This window comes from Bos taurus, chromosome 3, assembly GCF_002263795.3.
Source record: "Bos taurus isolate L1 Dominette 01449 registration number 42190680 breed Hereford chromosome 3, ARS-UCD2.0, whole genome shotgun sequence".
NCBI lineage: Eukaryota > Metazoa > Chordata > Mammalia > Artiodactyla > Bovidae > Bos > Bos taurus.
This window is the reverse complement of record NC_037330.1, coordinates 110,659,256-110,680,942: the sequence shown is the minus strand read 5'-3', so window position 1 is coordinate 110,680,942 and position 21,687 is coordinate 110,659,256. Positions and strand designations below refer to the sequence as shown.

The window sequence follows — 21,687 nt, the reverse complement described above, 5'->3', positions numbered from 1 at the left end:
CAATCCTAAAGGAAATCAACCCTGAATATTCACTGGAAGAAATTTTGCTGAAGCTGAAGCTCCAATACTTTCACCACCTGATGCGAATAGCCGACTCACTGGAAAAGACACTGATGCTGAGAAAGATTGAAGGCAAAAGGAGAAGCAGGCAGCAGAGGTTAGACAGCATCACTGAGTCAATGCACCTGCATTTGAGCAAATTCTGGGCAATAGTAGAGGAGAGAGGAGCCTGGCATGCTGTAGTTCATGGGGTGCAAAGAGTCAGACCACAACCCAGCAGCAGAACAACAAAATATACAATATTATCAGCAGCAGTAGAAATGCACTAAATCTATTCAGAATCAGATGGGTATTTTAAAAAATAAATTATTTTCCATGGATGTGTATATATGAACGTGAAAGATTAAAAGCAGTCTGAAAGGACACACACCGAATTCGTAACAGTAGCTGCCTCTAGGGATGTGAAAAAGGACTGGGGGCAGTGATTCATTTTTTAAACAGGGAGGGTAAGAAAAGAAAAAACTGTGAGCAAATAAGCCAAATCTATCAATGGTTAATTATGGATGGAGGGAATACCGTAGAACACGGAGTTGGCAAAGCTTGGTTCATCAGCCCATCATTTGTGTTTTAAAGTTTTACTAGAACAGAGCCACTCACTCACTCAGGTATTATCGATGGCTACTTCTGCACTACAGTGGCAGAAGTAAGGAGTTGGAACAGAGACTGCATGGCCTGCAAAGTCTAATTTACTCTCTAGACCTTTACAGAAGTTTGCTGACATTTGCAGGATGTTTTCTTCTTTGCACTTCCCAGTACCTCACCTTTCCCCCAAATTTAGGACCACTTAAATAACCTGAAGGAATCCAGGAAACAAAGAAAAAGATTCTAAAACAGTCCGGTTTTCTTTTTTTAAAATCATAAAAATACTACATTATTTATTATTATACCTTTTATAGACTAAACTGAAAATATTAACCAGAACTATTCTGTAACACAGTTTAAATGACTGGGTGAATTACAGAAGTACTCCTTATAGGGAAAACATATGTAGGGCAGTCACATTTAATATGAGAAATATGCTCCTGAATAATTCAAAACCAACATAATTTAAGACTAATTGTCCCATACACATAGAGGAAGGATGCATTATCACAGAATATAAACTTATAATATAGAATATTTTCATAATATATAACATAATACATAACAATACTTATTTCATGACAATACACATTAATTTAAGGCACAATACATTAATAATTCATTATATAATTAAGCAGTTCATAAAATTATTAATTCTATAACAGTGATTTGTTAATCATGTAATTTTAAAATAATTTAAAGTACAATACATAATATACATATAAATATGAAATTAACTTAATGACAGTTCATTAACTAATGTGGTATACTGCCTAAAAATAATTAACTAGTGTTATCATTATCCTCTTCCAACAATCTTAATAATGGGAGAGTTAAGAGATATCAAATTAAGTAGGATAAACTCTCTCTCCACATTATGGCGAAGGCTGGTCTGATTTCCTGGAAGACTTCTGCTAAAGAATGAAGCTAATGAATCTAACATGGTTTGGGTTTTTGCTCTTTTTTTCCCCACTGAGGATTTCTTCATATGCAAAGACACTTGTCCATCTTTCACTTCACCACCATGGAGTGCAATCCACATATGGATCATCTTCAAAACTAGCAACTGTTGCTGAAATATGGTCCAAAGTCTATGCCAGTCGCTTCGCTGCTAGTTGATGCGCTGAAGACCCAGGCTAATTGCTGGGGCCCTCTTCCTATTACCTTTGTTTTTCTAATTCTAGCAAGTCCTCCTTTATTAATCCCTGGGAAACAACCCAAGTAAAATCTCAACATCCCTTTCATCAACCTTGCACAAATTTACCTTCTTTGCCATTTTAAAAGCTTCTGTATTAGCAGATGTTATGTTGTCTTCCAAGTTAAAGACTCTTTAAATTCTGGTAAAGCTGAAATAAATAGTCCATCCTAAAGGAAATCAGTCCTGAATATTCATTGGAAGGACTGATGCTGAAGCTGAAACGCCAATAGTCTGGCCACCTGATGCAAAGAACTGTCTCACTGGAAAAGACCCTGATGCTGGGAAAGATTGAAGGCAGGAGGAGAAGGGGACGACAGAGGGTGAGATGGTTGGATGGCATCACCAACTCAATGGACATGAGTCTGAGTAAACTCTGTGAGTTGGTGATGGACAGGGAAGCCTGGCATGCTGCAGTCCATGGGATCGCAGAGTCGGACACGACTGAGCAACTAAACTGACTGACTGACTGACTGAACGCTGAAATGTTTTGATAGCTTCAGTGCTAGCAGATATAGCTTGCCTGCTCATTTTTATATTCTTAAAACCTTGGTGGGCTTTAAACTTGAAAAGCCAGCCATGACTTGTAGTAAACCTTTTTGTCTCAGTGTCACCTCCTTTCAAATCATCAAAAATACTTCATGTCTTAGCACAGATGAGAGCTTGGCCTTAGGGGCACATTATGGCAGCATTGATCTTACACCTGTGTTGCCAGGACTTTTTCAATTTATTCCATCATCCTTGCCTGGTTACAAGATAATTTCATGAACTAAAGGGTGTATCTGCTCTAAAACCACTTTGGGGTTTTTTGAACATTATCTCTAAGACCCTGCAGGGTGCACTCTCCTAAATTAACAGCATGAGATATCATAGCAATGGTCTAGCCTTCTTCACAGAGTTTTATCACATCTAACTTCTCCAAATTTATTGAATTTGGGGCACACTTTTTTAGTACAGCACTACCACTTAATGAACCTCAATCACATTGTTACCTGACATTTTTTAAAAGACTTTTAATTGTATCAAGAGCAAATATTAAGAGAGCAACACAATAACGAAAACATTAACCCAAGATATGACACATTAGGTTTTGTGTGATATTGATAAAGGATGATAGGAATTTTGTTTTCCTGCTAAAGTGATGCTGACATAAGACAGTGACATAGTCTGCAACTCTTTCAGCCTGCCAGATTTGAAATTATGCATTTCTTTAAATTTTTTTTTAATTTTGGGAAGTTCCACAATAAAGAATTTAAATATTATCTTACTTTGCACTATTTTCAGCTTCACATAATCCAAAGATGCATAAAACAATACAGTGAACTTTTCCAGAACCTTCTAGTCTTAAAGAAAAATACTTGAAAGGAGTAAGAGAAAAATAAGCAGCCAGATGGAATTAACAAGTATTTAAAGAAACTAAGGAACCAGAACACAAACAGTAAAACAAATCAGAAATGCATTCTTATTAACAATCTAACTTTAAAATTCAAAAACAAAAATTAGTGCATAGTATATTACTCCACTTTTTAAAACAACTAAGTAGCAAATAGAAATATACTCAGACATACCTTAGAAGCTATATATCAAAATGAAACTAAACCCAAGGAACATTAATCAGGAAGATAATTAATAAAACTTACATTTTCAATGATCTTTGTTGCCTCTTTAGTAACAACTGCACCTGTTATAAATTAAAACATACATTATTATCCCTAGAATATACACAAGTAAACACTGAAACCAAGAGGTCATTTTCCTCTCTCTAAGGTGGTCTAGAGTCTAGTCCAGAATTTCTCAAAAAATAGTACAAGGAAATTTGGCATCAATATCACCTGGGGTGCTTGGTAAAGGCAAGAGATTCCTGGGTCCCAATCCCAACATACTGTGTTAGAATCTCTGATGTTAAAGGTAGCTATATTAAATCATTGGGATTCCTTAAAAAATAAATCATACATACCACTTCCTTCTCTATGCACGCCACCCTGCTTGCTACCCACTTCCCTCAGGGACAGAGGGGCATGTTTCTTCATATAAATGTACATGCGAGTATTACCAGTAGGTGCTGTTTACACTAGGAAAAAACCTCTACAGTTTACCCAAATGCCTTTACTTCAAGTCATACCTTTTGAAACACCACTCCCTGTGGGCTGGGCAGGAGATATTTTTGCCAATGACACCACATTGGTTATAACTGGTGTTGTATTTGTCCTTGCAGCAGGGAGCGCCACTGAAGCAATGTGTGCCTTAGAAATATTTACTGATTAAAATAAACAAAAAGGTAAGACAAAAGGATCACATGCACACATTAAAAAAACTCTATTTAACAACGAAGTTTCAAGGCAATACAAATATATAACTGCATAATGTTGGGTTTCCCAAAGAAAGGCAATGCCAAAGAATGCTCAAACTACCGCACAATTGCACTTATTTCACATGCTAGTAAAGTAATCCTCAAAATTCTCCAAGCCAGGCTTCAACAATATGTGAACCATGAACCTCCAGATGTTCAAGCTGGTTTTAGAAAAGGCAGAGGAGCCAGAGATCAAAATGCCAACATCCACTGGATCATCGAAAAAGCAAAAGAGTTCCAGAAAAACATCTATTTCTGCTTTATTGACTATGCCAAAGCCTTTGACTGTGTGGATCACCACAAACTGTGAAAAGTTTTTCAAGAGATGGGAATACCAGGCCACCTGACCTGCCTCTTGAGAAATCTGTATGCAGGTCAGGAAGCAACAGTTAGAACTGGACATGGAACAACAGACTGGTTCCAAACAGGAAAAGGAGCACGTCAAGGCTGTATATTGTCACCCTGCTTATTTAACATATATGCAGAGTACATCATGCGAAAAGCTGGGCTGGATGAAGCACAAGCTGGAATCAAGACTGCCGGGAGAAATATTAATAACCTTAGATATGCAGATGACACCACCTTTATGGCAGAAAGCAAAGAAGAACTAAAGAGCCTGTTGATGAAAGTGAAAGAGCAAAGTAAAAAAGTTGGCTTAAAGCTCAACATTCAAAAAAGTAAGATCATGGCATCCAGTCCCATCACTTCACGGCAAATAGATGGGGAGACAATGCAAACAGTAGCAGACTTTATTTTGGGGGGCTCCAAAATCACTGCAGATGGTGACTGCAGCCATGAAATTAAAAGACGCTTATTCCCTGGAGGAAAAGTTCTGACCAACCTAGACAGCATATTAAAAAGCAGAGACATTACTTTGTCAACAAAGGTCCGTCTAGTCAAGGCTATGGTTTTTCCAGTGGTCATATATGGATATGATAGTCGGACTAAAGAAAGCTGAGCACCGAAGAATTGATGCTTTTGAACTGTGGTGTTGGAGAAGACTTGAGAGTCCCTTGGACAGGCAGGAGATCAAACCAGTCCATCCTAAAGGAAATCAGTCCTGAATATTCATTGAAAGGACTGATGTTGAAACTGAAACTCCAATACTGTGGCCACCTGATGCGAAAAACTGACTCATTTGAAAAGACCCTGATGCTGAGAAAGATTGAAGGCGGGAGGAGAAGGGGAAGACAGGATGAGATGGTTGGATAGCATCACCGGCTCAGTGGACATGAGTCTGAGTAAACTCTGGGTGTTGGTGATGGACAGGGAGGCCTGGTGTGCTGCAGTCCATGGGGTCGCAAAGAGTTGGACACAATTGAGCAACTGAACTGAACTGAACTGAATGTTGGGTTGGGTGATCCTGTTTAGTGTTCACTGGGACTTAAAGGGTGCCTAATTCTCTAAAATTAGAAACTTCAAATACTTAATGTATAAAAATACAGTTATCGGCTTCAGGATTGACTGGACTTTTCCATTAGTGAATGTTAAAATTTCTACACCGAAAGCTTGATTCAAATAAAAATTTAACCTGATAATTTTTATAAATAAGTTGGTGACGTAGCTCTTCATCCACATAAGAACACTGATTTTGTTAACCCACATTATAGAATGAAAATTCCACCATTACCCGGACTGGTCTTAGGGAATGGATGATAACACAAAAGATTAGCTCAAGGCATATGTGGTCAAGGTGATGATTAATAAGATTGCAAAAGTAGACAAAGGCCAGACCATAAAGCCAGAGCATGTGAATCCTGTCAATTCAGGAGCACTCCAGGCTTTGATAAGAGAACATAACATCAAATGTTTTTAGCCTAACTCAGAGAAGTGCTACTTCAGAGAGCTACTTTCAGAACATGCCACATATCTATTCATCTGGATATTTTGACCACATTAGCTGTCCTACTTGCAAAATTATTTTATTCTTAGCCAGGAAAAACTTTGCTACCCATGAAGAACTGGTCTACTTTATTCTTTCTGATATAATTAATGTGTTGTTCTTTTTCCCTTGGCTACAAGCAAGCTCTGAATCAAATCTCATACCAGTAACAGCCACTATATTAACATATCCTCTTCCTTTGTTTGCCCTGATTTCTATTTTTATTTCTGCTTTATTAACTGAATAGCAACATATCACTTAGTGTAAGTTATTTATATACAGATAAATTCAATCAAAAGCAAACAAATCTAATTTTCCTAGAAAATTACTGCTTATATATTTATTGATTCCTTGGTATGTTTGATTTTGAAAACAAAAAGCATCAAGATTAATTTGCCCACTAGGGCAATCTTTAAGGATTCTTAAAGGAAAATTTAAGTAAATTTAGGCTATCTGAATGCAGTGAAATTTTGTTATTATATTATTTACAACTTTGAGTGCTGACAGTAACTTAGCAGTGACAGAAAGAGCCCATTAACCAAGTTTAATTTTACCTTTATTTTGTGAAAAAGGGTCATTCATAATTTGCTGACGATGACAAAACTCCAAGACACAAAATAGGTTACAGAAATGTTTGATGTTTCCTCGCCATTTTATGGACTCACTTAGCTTTCCCTGTCGTTTACAACCATCACACTTGGCCATCTGAGAAAGAAATGTGAAACAGGATAGGCTGAAAACTATAAAACAATGAAAACATAACACTAATCATAAAACTAGAAGGAACTATGAAAACAGAATGTATGAGTCAGTTGAGATCACAAAATGTAAGGTTCCTACCTCAAGATATTGTAGTCAAAAATATATACACTATTCATTTTATTGAGAAGATATAAAAATTGATCTCCTGTTTTCAAAATTACTGGTGAAGGAATCAAAAGATAGGCTTTTTTTTTTTTTTTTTTAAGGTTAAGAGGCAGCCTGCTGCTGCTGCTAAGTCACGTCAGTCGTGTCTGACTCTGTGCGACCCCATAGACAGCAGCCCACCAGACTCCCCTGTCCCTGGGATTTTCCAGGCAAGAACACTGGAGTGGGTTGCCACTGCCTTCTCCAATGCATGAAAGTGAAAAGTGAAAGTGAAGTGGCTCAGTCGTGCCCGACCCTCAGCGACCCCATGGACGGCAGCCTACCAGGCTCCTCCGCCCATGGGATTTTCCAGGCAAGAGTACTGGAGTGGGGTGCCATTGCCTTCTCCAAGAGGCAGCCTACTGCAGTATAAAGAATATGGGCTATGGTCACTCTGCTGTGCACGCGGACTGATACATTGTTGTTAATCAGCTATACTCCAATATAAAATAAGTTAAAAAAAAAAAAAAGAATATGGGCTTTCTGGTCATAAAGACTTAGATTCATTCAAAAAATATCTAACTAGGTTTCCTTCGTCTTGAGCATTGAGATAGGTCCTAGTCATATAATTATGAAAACGACATACCTTCTCTCAAAGAAAACTATATTTTAGGTAGCTAGACAAGTAAACAGGTGATTTTACTGGAGTGTTACAGGTGCTGTTCCTCTCCTACCAGATTCTTGATGGGAACATTACATAACCTCCCTGGACCTTATTCTTTTTCCTTATTTATAAACAGGCAATACCAGAACAACCTAACAACAGCCAATACTATACCTTATCTCTTAGGATTGTGAAAGTGTTAGTCACTTAGTCGTGTCCAACTCTTTGCAACCTGATGGGCTGTAGCCCACCAGGCTCTTCTGTCCATGGGATTTTCCAAGCAAGAAAACTGGAGTGGGTAGCCATTTCCTTCTCCAGGGATCTTCCCGACCCAGGGATCAAACTTACATCTCCTACACTGCAGGCACATTCTTTTACCATCTGAGCCACCAAGGAATGTGGTGAAGATTAAATGAAATAATATTTATGAAGCACCAGACATGTATTAGTGGTTTAATTGCAGCTTTTCTTGTTAGGCTTTCAAAAAAGTAATTTTAAAAAAAGAAGGCAGATGAAGGGTAGGGAGGTCAGAGTCATTTAACTCATGAAGTGAGAGCAAAGGCTCACTTCAAGTTCCTCAGAACCACTTCTGAATGAGAGAGCCACTTAAGGCAACATAACTGTGTAAAATTTCAACTACAAAGAACTAAAAGTTATAAATAAGATCCGTGTGCCTTACAAGAAAGCAAAAAATAAAAGGAACAGTTCCCCAAACAACAATAAAATCTCCAAAAATCCTATCTTCTTGACCCCAAAGATTTCATGTTTGTAGTCAACTGAATTTTGCTTTAGGAGCCCACAGCCCATAATTTATTTATTTACCTAGTTCTAAACAACCAATTTCTCTTCACATAATCTGAATATATTTTAAATAGAAAATAACTGTACCAACTTCAGAAAGTCAAAGAGCTATATCATATTTACCTGATAAAACAGAACAGTAAATTTGGTCATGCAATCTTCACAACAGAACTCTTCCAACTTGCCCTCCAGTCGATTTTCTACCAAATTAGGGGATGTTTGTGAACAATAACTGCACATCTTACAGTAGCTTCCCCATCGTTCTCCAAAGTCACGGGCAGAGAGGAATTTGCAAACTGAGAACCAGAAGGATAAAAGGAAGATACATCAAGTTTACATTAACCAGAAGGCAGTGAAGTGAATTTCTACAGTCTTCAATAATACCAGCCTTAAGCTAACTTCTAAATCTGGACACAATTATTTGGCTCTAAGTTAAAAGATAGTCCCATCTGTATTCACAAAACAAACTCGTATCACCTTTGAAACATACACTGTAAATATTAGGTTATCTATATTCAGAAACATAAGAGGTATAAAAGTTCCTTAAGCCGAGAAGCAGTAATTGCCCAAGTACCCCGTTTATGAAAGGGTACAAAAAAAGATCTCTGAAGTTAAACTTACAAAGAGATTTTCTATACTCCATACTAAGACCATTGTTCTAATTATATTTGGAAAGGTTTTCTTTATTGAGATTATTATAACATTTAAAAGGATAGACTTAGAAGTGAGTTAAGTATAAACTCAATAAAAAAGCTTCAAATTATACCTCAAAAAAGAAATTTCTTGAAAATTAATTGTGGATTAATAAGGCACCCCACTCCAGGACTCTCGCCTGGAAAATCCCATGGACGGAGGAGTCTGGTAGGCTCCAGTCCATGGGGTCGCTAAGAGTCAGGCATGACTGAGCGATTTCACTTTCACTTTTCACTTTCATGCATTGGAGAAGGAAATGGCAACCCACTCCAGTATTCTTGCCTGGAGAATCCCAGGGACAGAGGAGCCTAGTGGGCTGCCGTCTATGGGGTCGCACAGAGTCGGACACGACTGAAGCGACTTAGCAGCAGCAGCAGCAGCCCAACTCATCACAAATTACTTCATAACCACCACATGCTCTATGGCTACAACTGAGCTTTTTTCTTACCTTCACTACAGAATGGCTTATCAACTCCTGAGAATCGTACAGTCTCCTTTATAATTTTCTGTAGTTTACAGTAGTCACACATTGCCATAACTCTATTTTTCTTTTTGTATTCATCAGAGCAAAGCTTGCCACAAAACAGAAACATTCTCCCCTGCAGAAGAACAGTCATTAATATCTAATTAAAGTGTTGCTTTATTTTTAAGAAATCTTTTTCTTTCTCACTTCAAAGAAAACTGAGTGAGTGACTGTCAAACATGAAAAGACAAAAACGCTTCTATTGGATAAACTCATATATTCAATCCCTTTTATGATCTCTCTTTACCTTGTAAAAAAGAAGTTCTGGTTTTGTCGCAAACAGATGGTTACAGTGCTGACACCTGAGTCTGACAATCCTATGGGTTAAAGCAACTTGCTGGAACTGAGCAGGAGGCTGGAGACTGGCTGCAACAGAGCCACTGACGGAGCGGGGGGAAAAGGCAGAGGTGTGACCTCTTCCGGCTGACACTGCTGACCCAGAGGGTGGGCTTACAATCACTTGGGTCTGAGATACAGGCACTGCCGAAGAGTTTGCTCCTTTTGGCTTGTTAAATACATTCTGAATAAATACAGATAAGGCAAAGATTGTATCAAGTAAGAAATAAGATAACTTGGTCATTTTCATTTTCTCATTTTAATAAATTAATTTCCCCCAATGTTTCTGCAAAATTTTCTTAAGGAGTTCACAGAAGAGTTGAAATGGCATATTCCCAGAATAGGACTGAGGAATGTAGCACTAAAAGGTTGCAAAAAAAAAAAAAACGCTGCAGACTAAAATTCAGGCTTTCCAGACAAAGATCTCTAGTACATAACTCTAATAAGTAAGACCAGGCTTCTTCTTTCCCTCCACCTGCACACCTATTACCAACCAGAATCTCCTAGCTATTAAGAGCACAGTGGCCACTTTGCTTTCTCCCTGGGGCCAAGGATACCACACCAGGGATCTTCCCACCCAGGAGGATCACTAAATTCTACCCTTTCTCTGTGTATTAGAGAGTAAGGAGAGAATGTGACAAGTGGAGGCTTCCTATTCTGTGCCAGGAGTCATGATGTATCTGGCCCAGGATGAGAGGAACGGACACAGGTGCCCATCACCATGCCACCTATCCAAACCACAGCCTACTTCCATTCTTTTGAAAGGGAGACAGCCAAGGGAGAAAGTGGAAGAGAAACGCAGTTTAGGTGAGAACGCTGAATAAAGAAGGACTAAAGCTCAAATCTTGGGCTCAGACATTTTGCAGAAATGACCTCTTGGACTGTAATTGAACAGAATCTCTTCTTCCTAACTGAAGCTTAATCTTTGATAAGGATGGTCCCTTCGGCAGTTAACATTTTGCCACAGACCACTGCCTAAGAGAACTGCAAGGGTACAGCACTAGCTAAGGTCATACCTGGAAAGCCACCACACAGCTGGAGCTGCAGAAGCTGTGTATCGTTCCATTGGACATGGCCAGGTGATACTGAGGGACTGCTGAAGTTTTACAACTATGGCACAAAACCTGGACACCTTGGTAACAAAAAACAAAACCCAATGACTAAGTTACACAGATGAACAAATAAACCAAAAATGTATTAGGGGAGTAAAAATATCAAATATTCAGGAATATGCAAAACGAAAATGAAAGAACTTTATAGTAACATGTACAGCTAACTACAATTAAGTCCCACTTACACAAAAATTAACTTGGAATGTATATGTGTTTTTCGCTCTTTTCACATATGAAATTACAAAATAAATACTTTGATCAAGAAAATCACTGAAAAACTTTGCTGCTTAAAAATCAGCTCTTTGAGGGACTTCCCTGGCATCCAGTGGTTAAAATTTCACCTTCCAATGCAGGGGGTGCGGGTTCGATCCCTGGTTGGGGAACTAAGATTCCACATGCCTTGTGGCCAAAAAACAGAACATAATACAGAAACAATATTTTAATAAATTCAATGAAATTTTTTCTAAATGGTCACATCAAAAAAAACTTAAAAAAAAAATCAGCTCTTTGAAACAAAAGCAACCTTGGGTCTTTATTTAAACCACACAGATTGCTTTAGTTTTGTAATAAAGTGGAAAAAAAAGCAGTTACATTCCTCTTCAATAGTTACAAAATCTATAAATGTATGGAATTAAACATTACCTGAAGAAGTAACTGTCTTAACTCTGTAAGCAGATAAGCAATTAATAGAGCAGAAAAGCTCTGTTTTTCCTGAGTCATTCGTAGTCTCAATCATCTCAGCTGAGGGCCTCAATGATTTTCCCAAGGCATATGGAGGAGTTTGGGCTGAATTCTATTAAAATAAAATAACATTTAAATACCAAGTACAAGCACACATATATACATATGCTGTAAGGAAAGAAAAAAGGAAAAGCTACCTACAACCAAAGCCTCTGGCTAAAGTATCTGAGCATGATATTTGACAATGATAGCAGCTACACCAAGTATAGATTTTCCTAAAACTGGGATGTGGGAAAAATAAGTTCTTTCATCTACTAACACAGGCACACTTCATTTCATTGTGCTTCACTTTATTATGCTTTGCGGATACTGCATTTTTCACAAACTGAAGATTCTGTGGCAATCCTGCGTCAAGCAAGTCTATCAGTGCCATTTTCCCAACAGCCTTTGCTCACTGTGACACATTTTTGGTAAATCTCGCAATATTGCAAACTTTTTCATTATTTTGTTATGGTTGTCTGTAATCAGTGATCTTTAATGTTACCATTGTACCTACTTTGGGGCTGCCATGAGCCACAGCCATTTAAGACAAGCTTAACTGGTAAATGTTGTGTGTGCTCTGACTGCTACACTGACTGCTCGTTTCCGGTCACTCTCCCTCTCCTCAAGCCTCCCTGTTCCCTGAGACACAACAATACTGCAATTAGGCTAATTAATACCCTACAATGGTCTTCAGAGAGTCAAGTGAAAGGAAGAGTCACATATCTTTCACTTCAAATCAAAAGCTAGAAATGATTAAACTTAGAGAGGAAGACATAAAAAGCTGAGGCAGGCCCAAAGTGAGGCCTCTTGTGCCAGTTAGCCAAGTTCTGAATGCAAAGAAGAAGTTCCTGAAGGAAATTAAACATGCTGCTCCAGTGAACACACAGATGTTAAGAAAGCAAAAATGTCTTACTGCTGATATGGAGGAAGTTTTAGTGTCTAAAAAGATCAAAGCAACCACAATGTTCCCTTAAATCAAAGCCTAACCCAAAGCAAGGCCCTACCACTCTTCAATTCGATGAAGTCCAAGACAGGTGAGAAAACTTCAAAAGAAAAGTTTGATGCGGGCAGAGGTTGGTTCATGAGTTTTAAGGAAAGACATCATCTCTATAACATCAAAGTACAATGCAAAGCACCACGTGCTGATGCAGAAACTATGAGCTATTCAGAAGATCCAGCTAAGATCATTAACAAAGATGGCTACATTAAACAACAGATTTTCAACACAGATGAAACAGCCTTCCATTGGAAGAAGATTCCATCTAGGACTTTCATCCTACAAAGAAGCCAATGTGTGGTTTCAAAGCTTCAAGGAAAGGCTGACTCTCTTGTTAGGGGCTAATGCAGCTGGTAACTTGAAATGGAAGCCAATGTTCACTTATTATTCTAAAAATCCTAAGGCCCTTAAAAATAAGGCTAATTCTACTCTGCCTGTGCTCTGTAAATGGAACAACAGAGCCTAAATGACAGTGTATCTGTTGACAATGCAGTTTACTGAATATTCGAAGCCCACTGTTTAGACCAACTCCTCAGAAAAAAAGATTCCTTTCAAAATACAACTGTTCAATGACAATGCAACCGGTCACACAAGAGCTCTGACAGAGATGTACAATGAAATTAATGTTGTCTGAAAACAAGCCTGCTAACAAATCATCCATTCTGCAGCCCATGGATCAAAGAGTAATTCTGACTTTCAAGTTTCATTATTTAAGAAATACATTTTATAAGGCTATTGTTGCCATAGATAGTGATTCTTCTCATAGATCTGGACAAAGTAAATGAAAAGCCTTCTGGAAAGGATTCACCATTCTAGATAGTGATTCATGGGAAAAGGTCAAAATATCTACATTAACAGGAGTCTAGAAGAAGTTGACTCTAACTTTCAAGGATGACTTTGAGAGATTTAAGACTTCCGTGAATAAAGTAACTGTGCATGTGAAGTCGCTTCAGTCATGTCCGACTCTTTGCAACCCCATGGGCTGTAGCCCACCAGGCTCCACGGTGCATGGGATTCTCCAGGCAAGAATACTGGAGTGGGTTGCCATGCCCTCCTCCAGGGGATCTTCCCGACCCAGGGATCGAACCCATGTCTCCTGAGGCTCCTGTACTGCAGGCGATTCTTTACCGCTGAGCCAGAGCAGAAGCCCCTGCAGACTGGTAGAAATAGCAAGAGAACCAGAATTAGAAGTAGAGCCCAACGATGTGACTCAATTTCTGCTATCTCATCATAAAACTTTAATGCACACAAAAAAGTGATTCCTTGAGATGAAATCTACTCCTGTAAAGATGCTGCAAAGATTGTTGAAATGTCAACAAAGGATTTAGAATATTAAGTAAGTTTAGTTAATAAAGCAGTGACAGGGTTTGATAGGATTGACCCCCATTTTGAAAGAAGTTCTACTGTGGGTCAAACGCTATCAAACAGCATTGTATGGCTAGAGAGAAACTGTTTATGAAAGGAAGAGTCAATCCATGCAGCAGACTTCATTGCTGTCTTATTTTAAGAAACTGCCATAGCCACCCCAACCTTTAGTAATCACCATGCTGAGCAGTCAGCAGCCATTAACATCGAGGCAAGACCTTCTTCTAGCAAAGAGATTATGACTCTCCGAAGGCTCAAATGAACGGTTAGCATTTTTAAGCAATAGCGTATGTTTAAATTAAGGTATGCACATTATTTTTTAAGACATAATTCCACTGCACACGGCATAGTATTTACACAGTATAGTGTAAATAAACTTTTATATGCACTGGGAAATCAAAAATTCATGCGTCACTTTATTGCAACATTTGCTTTACTGTGGTGGTCTGGAACTGAACACGTAATATCTCTGAGGTATGCCTATAAACACTCTCTTTCTAAAGGTGAGGAAAAGACACATTCTGAATAAGTTAAGTTATCTAGTAAGCTGCTTTCCTAGCTACAGAAACTGGATTAACTCAATTATACCTCTAAAACTCTTAACTGATGAAAACTCTATAAATAACATTTTGGAATTATTTAAGGATAAGTTGTTCACTTTTTGAAAGGACCCACTGAGACCTGAAACATACCTCTTTAAACCAAATATATATAAATGACATATATGTGTGTATATATATATATACATTATATTTGTGTATATATGTATATAAGAATTGCTAATATAATCTTCCTTTATTGCAGTCTAGAACCAAACTCACAATATTCCTGAAGTATGTCTGTAAAATAAAAACTGAAAAAAATTAATAACTATTCAAATATATTAGCAACAAAATACATTAAAAATAATGAATTAATTAGTCATAACATACTTTTCTCATCACAAATAATCAGAGACCAAGTAATCCACAAACCTAAGGACCACCCCCAGGAGAGACTTGGACATCAGTCTAAGAGATAGTCTACCACCTTGAAGGTCACTTAACTAGTAAAACTCTTTAGCAGGAGACAAAAAAGATGTTTAATGTATATGAGGAGATTCTGCAGAACTACCTGTTTTTCAAGCTGAGTTTCACAATAAAATTTGCCTATAAGTTTATTCACGTTTTAAGAAACACAATAATACTGGCCACCATTTATATAAATTAAAAATATTATTACTTACTGAGTGCTCATCATGAGCCAGGCCCCATACTAAGCAATTTTATGTACACTGTACCGTAAAATCCTTCCAATAACATAGTGAGATACTTTAAAAAATTATATTAATAAACTGTAACTTTAATTAACTTAACCAAAAAAAACCAAAAACCAGAAAAGTAGGAGACTGAACTTACTTCATCTGGATCCAAAGTCCAGGCTCCTAGCCACTAGCCTATACTGTCACTGGCACACTGTAAAATCTTTCACTAATAAGTTACACAGGGAAGTAAAAGGTAGGAAAACATAAATTGCAAAGTTTCTTTACATAATCCTCTGGGTAAAAGAGGAACACCACTTACGAAGTGGACAGAATACAATACCAGTAACAAAATCAGGAATGGAACTGATCTGAGGACTATACACACACACACACACATCCATACACATATAACATGGATTCTATTCTTGCGAAAATAGTAAGCAGACTGCCAAAAGTGGCTAAGTTCCTAGAAAAAGGATACTTTATAAAGATGAATGTCCATTACTAACTGCTCAGAGGAATTAAACCAAACTCCCTAACTGAAAAAAAAATTTAATTATCATTTACACGTTTTTTGAAAATAATAACTTCTTTTTTTTAGGACTTCCCTGGTAGTCCAGTGAGTAAGACTCTGTGCTTCCAATGCAGGGGGCACAGGTTCAATCCTTGGTCAGGGAACTAAGATCCCACATGTCACATGGTACAGCCAAAACATAAATAAATAAAAATAAATTTTCAGTTTATTTCTTAAATATTCAGCAATGATTAAATTGACACAAATTAATACATTTAGTAACAAAACTAATAAATAAAAATTAGCTAAAGTTAAAAAAAAGGCAGTTGGAAAACAGAAAAATCCAAAAAAAAAAAATACCTAAAGCATCCTAATAAAGCAATGTTGCCAAAATAATGATAATTAATTCCAAAACACATTTAAAATACATACTTTCTAAAATGAAAAAGATATGTTTTATATTTGCTGATTGTATCATTTTTTAACTCTTGGTCATAGTTTATCCACAATAATATGGGGTTTTCTTCACTATCAATAGAGCACAAAATATTTCACACTCATGAAATTATGTTTGTGAATTCGTGGCCATGAAGGAAACCCTGAAGAACGATCTAGTTCATCTATCTTATCTTCCTATCAAAATCAACCCTTAAAGTTTCACAATCTATCCCATTTTTCTGGAGGGGAAATCACACACAAGATCAACTGATGGGCAGAGCTCCCTCTATTCTGCGCTTTGTCCCTGTGCCGCCACCTGGAAAGGGGCGCGCCTGACAGGGCACAGGAGCCTGCCGTTCGTACCTGCTTATACGCCATGATACTTGTGGAACTAAAGACCTTCTGGGACTGGCAGGGACCAGAGCTACTGTAGCAGTAGCTCCCACAGTTCTCACAACAGTTCATGGTGAGGTTGTTGGTAGAATGAAATTTTGAAAAACAGGCATCGCTACAAAGACCATGTACCACATTTTGATATTTAACTTCAAATCGAATCTAGGAAAGAAAAACACACAGAGATACAAAGTAAGCAGAGCCAGTAGAAAACCTCTGATCTGTGAACAGAATCTGAATAAAGACGAAATAGAACTTACATCAGCATTCTTCTGACACATACTGCACTTAGTTGAAATGCTATTGGTATATATGGTAACAACAGGTTTTCTCTTCAGCTCATAAGAAGAAAGGCATGATTGGCTGCAGAAATCTTTGCTAGGAGAGGAATTTTCAAATTGGGTTGTGATCACATCCTTTGGATTTAAAATGTCTCTAAAAATAAATAACAAAGGCAAAATGAAATGTGTTCTCCCTAATTGTAATTTCTTCCTCTTTGTGAGCTAAAATAACTACATTTACTAAGGACAGCTATTGTATAAGCAGAAAATGGCTGGCCCTGCGACAGGCTTCTGGAAAACTGGGTTTGATGATTAGTTCTATTACTTCTCAGCTGAGGGACAATGAGTGAGGCAACAGGCAATTACTGGCTCAATTTCCTCATGTATAAAATGGAGTTCATAAAACTTAATTTATAGACGTGTTGAGGGAGAATTACATTTAAAAGATATCCAGCCAGATGCTCATGAAAAAAACATTGAGGCTTCCAGTTCCAACCAAGTTTCATCTACTGGAGCCAAAAAGAACAAGTGTCCATCCCACAACCAGACCACAAAACACTTGTCCTCCTATGAGCCAGCAGCTGCCAAGAGTAGAAGCATAAATGAAACAACGAATGAAAAAATTTTTTATTCAAATGTAAGATTTGAGAAACAAATTATCAAAGATTTGCATTAAAAATTAGCATGATATAGAAAACTTCACTGTAACTGAAGAGATCCAAGAAACAAATGACAAACAAGGGTTATTAAGGCTTGGTATCAGAGGACAGATGGAAACAAGAATGAGACAAAAAGAACAGAAATAACTGAGTTGTTCTAGGAGACTCCTAGAGTTATTTTGTGAGAGCTCACTGTTACAATAAGCACTGCCAGTAAAAACAGAGGCTAAGTTACTGCCATTCTTCTGACAAGTATAAAAAACTGAAGGAAATAGTCATTAATTAGAAACACTAGTGCAGGCCACATAGTAAAGAATAATACTGGCAATAATATTATGTACTATAATAACGTACTGGGTAATTACTATGTGCCAGATATTGTTCTCTTGACTCAAATTATCCAATCTAATGATCACAAAAAACTCTATAAGGTAAGTATTATTGGGAGACCACATCAGAAAGGTTAAATAGCTTGTCAAAGTCATTCAGCTGGATAAGCAGTGAAGCTGGATAAGCGCTGATTCTACCATCTACGCAGCTCATCATTTCACTACTCTACCTTCCATCCTGCACCTTCACCACACTTAACTATTCTATGGTAAACTACAAAAGAATTCCAAAGGCGACAGAGCACTACTTTAATCTTCTATAACTCAGCCTTAATAAAAAAATAGTCAATCTTGAGGACCAAGTGGATATGCTTACATGCACATGAAATACTAATACTGAAAAGTGATTCTTCTACTAAAATCAAAGCAATTAAGAATTTCATTTAATAATGAAAACCTACAAGTGCCATGTATACATACATATACCAATGAGAATGACTTTTTAATGAAAATCTGTGCACATGAATATAAATGCATTCTAAACCTTACACATCCAAATGTATATGCTACACCTAAACATTCACCTTAGAAAAACTATACCTCTTCCAACAACAACATGGCTCAAACACTTTCTCTAATTTCTCATTTAGTTTATAAGAACTCTAAGCACAACTTCTTAATTTTATAGTCAGATATCATGTTTAACAGTATGACTCAATTTAATCATCTACAACAGTCAGTTGGAGACATCAAGTAACTTCTGGCAACTTGCAAAAATCAAACCCTAGCTGAAAAGATAGATTTATCACCTAACTTAGCCTAAAGGAATGTTTCACAGTCTCTGAAGGCAATGCCAGATCAGGAGACAAAAAATTTTTCTCAACAACAGTACTGTGGTAAAAAGCCAATGACAAGAGTGACTATTTTTAAGAAAATAATATGTATTTGGATGTATAAGTCATGCTCTATTCTTTCCAATTTAATTAATTTGGGCTTCCTCGGCCCAGTGGTTAAGACTCCACATTTCTACTGCAGGGGGCATGGGTTCAATCTTCGGGTGGAACTAAGATCCCATGTACCGTGTGACTTGGTCAAAAAATAAAATAAAGTAAAATTTAATTAATTTCCTCTTGATATTTGATATACTGAAGCTGAACACCTAAAATCAGAAAACTAAATTTGGTTTTCCCCGTAGTTATGTATGGATGTGAGAGTTGGACCATAAAGAAAGCTGAGCACCAAAGAATTCATGCTTTCGAACTACGGTGCAGGAGAAGACTCTTGAGAGTCCCTTGGACTGCAAGATCAAACCAGTCAATCCTAAAGGAAATCAACCCTGAATATTCATTGGAAGGATCACTGCTGAAGCTAAAGCTCCAATACTTTGGCCACCTGATACAAAGAACCAACTCACTGGAAAAGACCCTGATACTGGGAAAGACTGAGGCAGAAAGAAAAGGGGGCAGCAGAGAATGAAATGGTATGGGATGGTTAGATAGCATCACCAACTCAATGGACACGACCTTGAACAAACTGGGAGACAGAGGAGAATTTATTCTTCCAGATCAGTTTCATGAGAATGACACAAAAAAGTTAAAGTAAGGTATTGGGCATTTTGTAATAAAAGTAAATCTGAATATTTAAGTAAAGTATTTTAAAATTTCTCTTTCCTTTTAGTTGGGGATTTCCATTTTAATAGGATCTACTTTTAGATACCTAAGGTCAACACAACCAATCAGATAAAGAAACTATCGTTATGTCTCCAAAGACAAAATAGAGGTCACAAATTATATGTTAACTATACATAATATCAAATTTATTATTTAAAATAATAGGATCCCACTTATTAAGCATTTGCTATGTGCTAGGTCCTGTGCTAACACTTTCTCACTAAAACCTGAGGAAGTAGATATTACTTACTCATGAAGAAACTGAGGCTGAGAAAAGTTAAATATCTAGCCCAAGGTCATACAGCTAGTAAGTGATAGAGCTATTAATACAATCTAAAACCACGCTTGTTTCTTGCTCCACATTAGTGACTACTCCACAACTCACTATATTCCTAGAATTACAGTACCTCACAAATAGGCAAAACATGCCAAATTCTTCAAACTTCCTGAGATAAGTTTATGATTATTATTAACTTTATTATTTTTTATTTTTCTGCCCACACCATGCCTAGCACGCAGGGTCTTACCTAGTTCCCCAACCAGGGACCAAACCCATGCCCCCCGCACTGGAAGTGCAGAGTCCTAACCACTGGACCACCAAGTAATTCCCAAGAAAGAAATTTATAGGACGCTGTTGCTACTTCTTCCTCTCTCTGCATCTACGCGTTATTACAAGGCAACAGTGACCTCCAACAAAAGCTCACAAGGACTTCTCAGGAATAAATGCATTACTTTTGTGGCCAATTACCTTCTAAAGAATTAAATAACTTTCAAATACCATTATAAGGGTGATATTATTTCATTCTATACTTCAGTAACTTTCAAGATAACAAATAATTTTAAATGGTTGTCTACAATTACAACAGACATACAATATATGAGTGATCCTGCAATCTCTCAAAGAGTTTCTTTCTAGTAAAATTTAAATTGAAAGACATAGGAAAACTGGGTTAGGCAATCCTTTTTTACATCAAGTCACTTATTTAACTTTATAAACTTTAGAATTTGCAAATTTCTCAATTAGCTAAAAAATATTTCCAAAGAAATGTGCTAAAGAAATTTATAGTAGTGATAGTATGTTTGAACTAAATACACTAAAAAAATAAAAAGATATAATTAAGAAACTCATACTTTGAGCAGTTTGCACAGGTTTTCTTGGGAGGAGGTAGTAGGCAGACAGACGAAGAATGTCCGATGATGCACCTTGTGGAGCAAAAGAGCTGAGTAGATCCTGTCTTATGAAATGCAGTTTGACCTTTATAAAGCATTTTTTTACAACCAGAGCAAAAAACCTGAAGAGCTACAGCTGGAACTGAAGGAAGTGATACATTTGGGCCAGATGATGCAAGAGAAAGCTGAAAGCCTGGGGTCAACTGTTGGGCTATAAAAACAAAATAAGAAAAAGAAACAAACAGAAAAAAAAAATTTTCATATCAACATGAACATATATACATTCTCTATTTTTTAGGACAAATTCCCTCAGTCTGGAAATCCAATATTGAGACAATGAACCACTCCAGAACAGGTGATTTCCAATTTATTTAACCGTGACACACAGAAAGAACCACATTTCACATTACAACCCAGGAGACACATACGCAGATTTGTATGTATGTGAATAAGCATACAAAATTAAATAGCTGAAACAACAGTTTTATGAAATAATATGTTTCCTTACTATATGCATCACACTCTGATATACAGTTGACCCATGAGCAATTCAGGGGCGGGGGTGCCAACCCCATGCAGTCGAAAATCCATGTCCTGCTATGTCTGCCTCAAAACCAAAAGAACAGACAAATGACTCATCCAAGGGCAGGCAGCTGAAACTTTGGATAGAATCAGGACTCAAACTCTAATTCTTTTGATTTCACATATTGCGATTTCCAACTGAACATAAAAATCTCCCCATACTTAATTTACAGATCTATAAAATGAAAATACTGGTACTGTATTTATTGAAAAAAATCACCCAAATAAGCTGACCTGCACCCATTCAAATCCATGTGTTCAAGGATCAACTGTAATCAT

At 37.2% G+C, this 21,687-nt stretch overlaps 1 protein-coding gene across 6 annotated transcripts in view; it reads right to left on the bottom strand.

Annotated features, from left to right (window-relative positions):
* The window catches only part of ZMYM6 (zinc finger MYM-type containing 6), a 45,837-nt gene that overhangs the window by 13,177 nt on the left and 10,973 nt on the right, over positions 1-21,687 (bottom strand). For all 6 annotated transcript variants that reach the window (XM_005204865.4, XM_005204866.5, XM_059884898.1 and 3 more), the window contains exons 4-14: positions 20,788-21,037; positions 16,978-17,152; positions 16,688-16,879; positions 11,687-11,837; positions 10,949-11,064; positions 9,844-10,116; positions 9,522-9,672; positions 8,504-8,676; positions 6,624-6,774; positions 3,960-4,094; positions 3,478-3,518 (exon numbers count right to left, since the gene is read on the bottom strand). In XM_005204865.4, the coding sequence (XP_005204922.1) occupies positions 3,478-3,518; positions 3,960-4,094; positions 6,624-6,774; positions 8,504-8,676; positions 9,522-9,672; positions 9,844-10,116; positions 10,949-11,064; positions 11,687-11,837; positions 16,688-16,879; positions 16,978-17,152; positions 20,788-21,037 (1,808 nt within the window). The remainder of the gene's footprint in view (positions 1-3,477; positions 3,519-3,959; positions 4,095-6,623; positions 6,775-8,503; positions 8,677-9,521; positions 9,673-9,843; positions 10,117-10,948; positions 11,065-11,686; positions 11,838-16,687; positions 16,880-16,977; positions 17,153-20,787; positions 21,038-21,687) is intronic.